The 10,000-nt window shown below is 35.6% G+C and overlaps 1 protein-coding gene across 1 annotated transcript in view; it reads right to left on the reverse strand.

The window, feature by feature from the left end:
- LOC113805889 (UV-stimulated scaffold protein A) overlaps positions 1-6,081 on the reverse strand; it is a 6,682-nt gene extending 601 nt beyond the window's left edge. The window contains exons 1-2 of the mRNA XM_027356951.2: positions 5,921-6,081; positions 1-1,852 (exon numbers count right to left, since the gene is read on the reverse strand). The exon at positions 1-1,852 is cut by the window's left edge and continues 601 nt beyond it. Of these exons, the coding sequence (XP_027212752.2) occupies positions 1-1,834 (1,834 nt within the window). The 5' untranslated portion in view covers positions 1,835-1,852; positions 5,921-6,081. The remainder of the gene's footprint in view (positions 1,853-5,920) is intronic.
- Between the last annotated feature and the right edge of the window lie 3,919 nt (positions 6,082-10,000).

Here is a 10,000-nt window from a genome sequence, read left to right on the forward strand (position 1 = left end):
CTCGAGGGGTTGTCTTTTTTATATCTGTCAAATTTTTGTACTTTTCACGTATCCGACTTCTGCCTTTAGGAACTTTCAAATCAACACCTGTGGCAGCTTTTATCTCAGCTAGCAGTTGAGGGTCTTGCCAAGCAGGGTTTTCTTGCTCATACTTTTCCTTAGCAGCACGTTCCCGGGCAACATCTTCTGGACGTACCGGCTGTCCTATTTCATCTCTTGGTATAATTGGACCATGCAAAGGACATCTCTCTCGATCTCTGCGAGGACAAAGGCGTCCAGTTGCAAGTGGAGCTCTACATTCCCACTTTACAGGCTCCCAAGTACGCTCATAATTGACACGCTGTGTTGCAATGCCTAAGATGCCACCTGTTGTTTCCATTTCATCTTGTTCATGAAGGTCTGGAGTTGCTGTCCAGACCTGGCTTAACCCTGCAAGAGGATTGTGGTGACGCTGAGGCTTCATTGTTTCTTTGCTGAGGTATTCATCAGGACACCTTGCATCCACTTTCTTAACACCCTCCTTTTTGGACAACTGTTTAAGAGATATTTCTGCATTAAAATTCACACCTGAAGTTGATGGTTGATTATCTGGGTCAACTGACTTCTGACTTCCTGACTGATGAGAGGGTCCACTGATTCCCAGGAGAGCTGCCTCTGATGCTGCAGCACTGATGACACGAGGATCATCAAAAGGAACTTCTATGAAGTCATCATCACTATCACTGTCAAAGTCTTCATTACTGACTGGCTTTTGTAATTTCTGAGGTATGATCTGGACAGATTCAAACTTTCTAACTGATCCCTCAACTACATTTTTGATATCGAGAATCCGTTTTATAAGTGCGCCATTCCCTTCACTGTGTGGCCTCATTGTCTGTTCCCATCTCTTTACCAGAGGAACATACTTTGTCTTGAGGACACTGACATTCTCCTTCAAGTTCTGTATCACAATCTCATTGTCTTTAGTTTCTTGCACTTTCCTTACATCACCCAAGTTGATTTGTACACTTGTCCCTTTCATGATTCCATGTCCCCGCATTAAATCTGATCCATACTCAAACTCCTTCTCTTCTCTACTCTCATCTGGTATGAATCCACCCTCTTGGGGGCTCTCAGCATCTTCCTCAAAGAAGAATCCACCAGGTTCTTGGCCATCTTGGTCATCTAAGGGTATGAAGAAGTCATGAAGGTCAGGTATTAATAACCGAAAACAATTTTGAAATTCAGTTATGCTGTCTTTTATCTCCGCAGTACTGTTTTCCATTTCATTTGTAATCTTTTCAATTTTTTTTCTTTTTACTTCCTCCAATCTCCTTCTTTCTTCTTCTGCTGCTTGGCGCTCACTCTCTGATCTGGCTGTAAGTTCAGCAAAATCCACCTTTTTACAGTCTCGTAAATAAACATAGCCTAATTTTAAGGTCTTATAACCATGTGAGTAGGAATCGTACCACTGCTGAATGGTCTCAACACACTTCTGTTTGAGTTTTTGTGCTACAGCTTTTGGTTTTGGCAATGGCTTTTTGGGATCAAGGCCAAGCGTCAGGTCAGCAAATGTCTTGAAGTCCTTAAGTAGCAGTTCCCGAAAACAGTGAGATCTTCGAAAGATCTCGTCACAAATCTGGAAGGCACTGTATCGTATCTCTGCATGGTTCTTCTTCAAATGTTTGCAAAGCAGTTTGTATAACTCTATGACATAGAAGTCTGACTTCTTGCATATCTTCTTCACCTTCTTGAAAGTTTCCTCATCTAACTTGTCTTTGCCGGAAGTTGTTAGATCTTCCACTGACTTCCTCAGCTGATATGCATGCTGATCTTCATTCCTCTCTGGAAACATCTTCAGCTGCAAGGAAATCTGTTGGACAAAAAACATCATAAGTTACAAGATGGAATTTATGCACATGTGCAAACACACACACATGTACTCCCTAACCACTAACATAAACAAACACCCAAACTCAAACACAGACAGGCACACACACACACACACACACACACACACACACACACACACACACACACACACACACACACACACACACACACACACACACACACACACACACACACACACAAACTTGCCAAAATATGAATATTGATTAACATCATTAACATGACTTTTTATTCTATAACTATTACTAATATCAGCTTTTTATATTTTGTCATCAGTTTGATAGAAAACAGGTGGGAACAAGTTATACGGAATAGGGACAATCATAAATTTGAAAAATCATTATTATCATAAAAATAAAATACTGATAACTAATAATAGTAACAATAATAATAAAAACAACAGCAGCAACAGTAATACAAATAATATTAATAACAACTATAATGATAATAACATAAATAATAATAACAATGATGATGATTAATGATGATAGCAACAACAATAACAATAATAATAATTATTATTATTATTACTATTATTATTATTATTATTACTACTTTTATTATCAATATTATCATTATTATTACTACTTTTAGTATTAATATTATTAATATGATTATTATCATTATTATTATCATTAATAACAATAACTATAACAACAGTAATAATAAATACATTAATAAAAATACCAGCAATAATAATAGTAGTTAATAATAATAATAATAACAGTAATAATAATAAAGATAACAGTAATAATAGCATTAATAATAATAACAGGAATAATAATGTTAATAATAACTAATAATAATAGCACTACTACTAACAACTAACAACTAACAACTAACAACTAACTACTACTACTACTACTACTACTACTACTACTACTACTACTACTACTACTACTACTACTACTACTACTACTACTACTACTACTACTACTACTACTATTATTATTATTATTACCACCACAACTGATAATAATAATAATACTGCTAGGCAAACATAAGTTCCTATCTGGTGAATCTATAACAAAAAGCATTCACCATTTAACAACCATTTAATAACCTGAACTGCAATGGTACCAAAGAGATAAGAACTGCAAGCCTTGTTACTTGAGTAAATGATATTATGACTCATATGCTGTAGAACACTATGTATTCCTAAAGTATATAGATGTGTGGCCAGTGGGGGATACTGCTGAGTAGGTGGGGGGGGGGGGCACTAGGCTAGTGATGCTGGGGGAAAGTCTTGTGCCACAAATTCTAAGAGTAAATGGTAGGTATTATGGTATTATATAGTAAATGATCTACTAATTGTATCAAATAAAAGAATATGTTCCGAGAACTCACTATATTATAATTATACAAAACTAAAACCACAGTGTAGGGGATTCTTATGGGAGGCAATCCCATCGCCACACTACAGCTACACAATTAATTTATGGATATTACTGGGATCACTGGCCACTGAATACTTGTTCACCCAGTATTCTTAGCTGTGCTGATATAATTCTAACACAAATACTGGTATCAATTTACTGTGGATAGGTTAGCATAAGGATTGACCAAGTGAGACTATACAGTTTGAACAGTGAAAATTAATAAAACAATCTAGTTTTCCATGGGTTGCCTACTCTTACTTATGTGAAGGGCACAGAGCCAGATTACCAAAGCATGTAGACTTTGCATTGTGTGCCAAATACACTCTGTATACACTTCAAAATCCTTGTTTGTGAAAGCCAAAAATCAGATGTTATGTGCACTAAATATTTTTGAAGGACAATTATTTATTTTCAGGTGAGGAAATTTTTCTTCAAAATAAATGAGAGCCATTGAAAAGCAAAATTTCTTGGTTGAGGACTGGTTCTTAATTTGACTTACATGAAATCTCATGGATTAAGTATTTTGCTAAATGATCAGGACAGGATCACAAAACGATAAGTTACTAGTCATGAAAAACACATATTACACCTGTTAAATATATATTACAGGAAGTAAAGGAAAACCACAATCATTTGTCAGCATCCTTCAATTTATAGTTGCCCAGTTAAATCCAGTAATGCCACAGCTTCTGTACTTTGTACTGTGGCAAAGGCAAATAAACCTACAGCTGATATACTTTCACTGACATCCCTATCAATTAAGCATTACATAAGGAATCACTCCAAGCTCAATTTTGCTAAAAAGAAAGAAAAAAAAAACACAAGGGAGGTTTGTTTGTTTGTATTTGTCAGTCATAAACTACAAAGGTTAACAACCTCAATGCACCTTACCTAATTCTGAACAATTACCTATGTCATTTCCAAAGACAAAGAGAAAAAAAATCCTGCTGCCCTTAATCTAAAGACAGTTACCTAGAGCAGAACTATGCATAGAATGAGAAAGATTGACATAATGATTAAAAAAGAAAAACATAAAAGAACACTCCTGAGTCTCAAAAATAATTACACAACTAAACTCATTGGATCCCAGTGCTTTGCTGCCAATACACCATCCAAAATCTGGTCAGTAGGCTTTCTCAAATGACAACTCTCCTGGGTGTGTGGCTTGTACACACACAAACACTTATGTAATGTATTACCACTCCATGCCTCCCTTTTGCACTGTTTTGCCATTTTATAAGGCCTATATTTGTCACTTGATATACTGTATCAAGATGGTAACACTGCTTTCCTTGCCCAGATTCCATATCATCTCTCTTGACAGTCTACAGCTTTGTGCAATAACAAAAACAATAAGTAACAGTATGCTATGTCATTCTTTATATATTATTCAACTGGTAATTCTTTACAGTACAGACATGCTCGCCTAATATGAAGTCCCCAACGCCACGTCACAAAATTTATTCATCAATCTAAGTTGCTATAACTGGGCAAGCCCTTCAGGCACTGCCCAAGGAGTGGGTTGATGGGAGGCTCTGCCACCCCAACACCCACCAGGAAACACAGTCTTCACCTCTGTATGCTTAGCAAGATTGAGCTGAAACTCTGGAGCACCAAGTGGACATAGGCTGAGTGCAGTGATTTCCACAATGTTTTTCCCTTATTTGTGGCATTGTCTTTTGTGTCTGCAGTGTATTTTTTGTACTGACAATTATATCTTTTTTCATAACATGATAGTCATGATCAAAAAGAGTTTAGGGTAAGCCTAAAATGGCTAATTTAAGTCCATGGACCTACACAAATGAATGGGTGGTGGCTTTATATTCCCGTAAAACTGAGCTAGTAGATCATCTGATAATTTTTTTGGTATATGTCCGCCTAACGGATTGCAATGATTTAGGTATCATTGGATTCCTCTCACTGTCTAATTTCCAAATAAATATAAATTATAAATAAATTTTTGGCCCTGATTGCAGGGAAGGGCATAAAAGGTATCAGGGAAATGCGGGTTAAAATGTATATGATATACACAGAATCAGTCACTATATTGTCTAATGCAACACCCCCCATGAGGAGCTGCTGCCCCCAAACCCACGCCCAATAAAACAAAGAATCCACCACGTCTTCACGGCAAAAGAGAGCATTGGATAGACTTGGCAATGACACTCCTGCATGGGAGTTGTATGCTCGTCCATGCCGTGAGAACAGCCCTCTGCACTAGACAGTATAGTGACTGATTTTGTATATATCATTTATATTTTACCCTGCAATTTCCTTGGTACATTCCATACCCTCCCTTGCTATCAGGGCTAAGAATGTGGGGGTTTGGGAATTTTGGGAAGGCTTCCACGCAATAAAACCTACATATCTGCATTGTAGATGGTGAGACGAATCCAACGATACCGAAATCGTCACGATCATCCTAACAGGAAATCCATTCCAAAGTCTATTTTGCTGGATTATAAGTGGTGGAAATCTAAGAGCCTCTGCTGTAGTGCTGTGTCAATGACATTGCATGATGCAGTTCTGTTTTAGATAATTACTAGAACTGATAACTATACTCCGAGTAAATCAATTTGCAAACCAATGGAGTGAAGTCACTCCCATGCACCCTCATATTTCACACCAAAAGCCACATACATCATTCTTACCTCTTTATTTCCTACAAAGATGAACAGAAAACCTCTCCGCAAATCGCAGCCACCAACCGGAAGCTATTTTGTGCATCGCAGAAAGGCGTACAGCTCAGCTTGAGGTGAGATGAGACTTCTCATTTTCCTTTTGTTTACACTCTAAGCCGCTTTGTTTGTTCGGTCGCACTGGCTGTGACTTCGAAGACATTTTAGATAAGAATCTTTTATATAAAACCACAGAAATACCCATTTGTAGACTCTGTAATGAAATCCATGGCTCAATCTAAATTCCATTCGTTTGAAAGTAAACCATTCCATTCATATTCGAATTTATATAAAATTGTCCTTCGCGTTCATTCCGATCATTAGCACCAAGAGTTGTTGTACGGCTCTGCTGATTTCGCGATGCTGTGCAATATGCGACTGCACTATATATATTGCCGTCGCTATGATTAGTTTCATGATATCATTAATAGTATATACATATTTATGCAAATACATGTGCAGATATACGTACGAGTATACTAATACACATACAGTGTATTTTTCTATCGGCGGTTTATCTATCTCATCCATCCATCCATCTATCCATCTTTCCGTCCATCCATCCATGTATATATATATATATATATATATATATATATATATATATATATATATATATGTGTGTGTGTGTGTGTGTGTGTGTGTGTGTGTGTGTGTGTGTGTGTGTGTGTGTGTGTGTGTGTGTGTGTGTACGCATATATATATGTATATATATACATATATATATATATATATATATATATATATATATATGTATACACACAGACACACACACACACACACACACACACACACACACACACACACACACAAACACACACAAACACACACACACTCACAAACACGCACACAAACTCACACATACAAACACACATACACACGCATACACACACACACACACACACACACACACACACACACACACACACACACACACACACACACACACACACACACACACACACACACACACACACACACACACACACACACACACACACACACACACACACACACACACACACATATGCGTGTGTGTGTGTGTGTGTGTGTGTGTATATATGTGCGTGCATACATGTGTACAGTACACTGATTATGCGGATACGTACATGTGAACTGATAGACTGACGGATATATTCGCACATACCGCATTTCATACGTAAACCTCCTGGATACCCAAGTAATTGCATAACAGACCAGTCCAAAGCAAAATTAAACATAAATATAAAAAAAACGGACAAACTCTAAATTCTAACACGAACGCCGTTGTCGAAATAGCAGAACTAACGGTAACACAGCACAATGCACGAACTTTTTACTTATTCAGTGGACGCAGAGAAGCTACAGGTTACGCAATAGGCTGTGCATGGCAGACGCAGTGCAGTGACCTCTGTAATGAAAGAGTTATGCCATACGCAGGTACAGGAGAGAGATAGTGATGATAAATACATAATGTAAATAAGTTGATGATGATAGATAGGTAAATGTATTCGATGTTGAATAGTAAAAATAGTGATGATTATAAATAGGTATGTAAAATGCCGATAATGATAGATAAGAAAACGGAGTAATGATAATCACGTATGTAAATAATACTGATAAGTAAAATTAGAATAATATTAACGTGAGCAAAGTAGTAATGATTCATAAAAAAGGGGAAAAATATATACAGATAATAATGATGAATAAAAAAATTAATTAGTAGATAGAGTGACATTGCTAATCAAGTGAGTAAATAAAACGACCTAAGATTAGATAAATAGATAATATAATGATAATAACTTGATAGACAAGTTCAAGATGATAATATCAAGGAAATACGTCACTGAAATGAAAATGAAAGAGCAAATGAAATGCTAGTGATTAATAAAATTGAAGATGAACAAAAAGCAGAGTGATTGTAAATAAAAGGCATAATTAGATTTTAAAAAAGATAAAAGATCAGACTAAAAATAATTAAAGGAATCCATTGATAATTGAACAGATAATTAATTGATAATTGATTCGATGTGAAAGTGGAATAAGAAGTTTGATAATAAAGCCTTATTTGTGATGATATTTGCGATAATGATAATTGTGATGCTAACAATGATCATGACACCAAAATAATGACAACAATAATAGTTGCAGTGATAATCATAATGATGATATTCATGATGATGATGATAATGATATTGATAATGATAATGTTGGTGATAGTGGTATTAATGTTGATAATAATGATAATAACTATCATAACAGTAACAACCAATATGATGATGATGACGATATTAATGATGATAATGATAATGGTGACGATATTCATAATGATGATCTAAATGATCATAATAACACTGATAATGGTAATAATAACAATGATAATGAAGACAGAAACAACAATAATAATAACAATAATGATGATATTGATGATAATGATAACAGTAATAATGATAGTAATGATAATGACTATGATCAGTGGTGAAGGTGCTGACCTGCGTTCGATCCTCCGCACTACCAGTGGATGGTAACCCCGGCCATTCCTTGCACACAGGGGGAGATTTAGAAGCAAGATAAAACAGACAGCATGTCACAGCGAAGAATATCCATTGTAACAGATGGAATTGAAACTAATCCTAAAAAAAATATAATGATAACTACATGAATACTAATAACAATTATAACAATAATGATAATAATGACTATAATGATAGCAATGGTAGTAATGATAATGATAATGGTGATCATAATTAAAATAAAGACAATAATGCTCATAGTGATAATGGCAATGATAATAATAATACTTATCATAATGATAATAACAATGATAATACTAATAACAGCAACAGCAATAATAATGACAACAAGAATAATAATTATCAATATGACAACAACAGTAAAAATCCTAATGATGATGATAAAGATGATAATGATGATGGTAGCTAATAGTAATATGAAATAATGATAACAATAACAATAACAGTAAGGATAACCATATAATTATAATGATATGACAATAATGATGGTGGTGATGATGACTATTATGAAGATGATGATAATGATGATGGTGATAATGATAAGAATAATTATTATAATGTTTTATGATAGTAATGATATTACTACTATTTCCATTATCATTATCCTCCTCATCATCGTCTTCTTTATCACTATCACTATTATTCTCAGCATTATCATTGTTATTATCATGATTATTGTTGATATTGTTGTTATCACCATCATCATCACAAATCAGGAATCGATGAATTCGCATTTGGGAATTGGTTGGGAATTGGAACTCGAAACGACTTCGGAAAGAAAGGCAGCTTTTTTCTTTTTAATTATTTATTTATTAATTTCTTACCTATATGCAATTTCCAAAGAAAAGAGGAGAACATGCATCACTCGATAGGTCGTATTACTATATAGATTCCAGGTCAAGTTTATAACAAAGTAGGATATAAACTTGACAGCTACCGAAGTGTTATACTACAGAACACGAAGAAACAAGTTGCTTTATGGTCAGAGTCTAAGATCAGCTTGCAAAGAGTTTCTTGCAAAGAGGGTCGCCTGTAGGAGACACTGAAAGCTTGTGAAGATCATAAACAGTCCTTAAAATTATATTCCAGATTTCATATAGAGTGAGAAGTCGTAACGGATATGAATGAATGCCTGCCCCCTCGCTAGTTAAGTAACTATAACCCTAAAGATACAAGCAATTAAGGAGTATATTGAGTGAGAGATCCTTCGAACATTCGGCGTGAAAGAGAAGCTTGAACACAGGAGGCCAGGCATTGTTGGAATTAAGAAAGGGACGAAGCAGCGCCTTGGAGTCGACGGCGCCGCTCTTGGACGAAAGGCTTTGACGGGCAGTGGGCGAGAAGGTCAAGAAACATGGAGACAGAAAGAGGTTGCGGATGGGGAGGTCAAATAGCTATTCCAGTATTCTTTGGTGGCTAAATTGGGGTGAAATAATGATAATAATGATAGGAATATGATAATCTCTATTACAAGTATGCTGTTTTATGACAATGGTGGCGATAATGTAGTGCTTGCAATGACTGCCGCTGTGTAACTAAA

The sequence above is a fragment of the Penaeus vannamei genome, chromosome 3 (genome assembly GCF_042767895.1).
Source record: "Penaeus vannamei isolate JL-2024 chromosome 3, ASM4276789v1, whole genome shotgun sequence".
Classification (NCBI taxonomy): domain Eukaryota; kingdom Metazoa; phylum Arthropoda; class Malacostraca; order Decapoda; family Penaeidae; genus Penaeus; species Penaeus vannamei.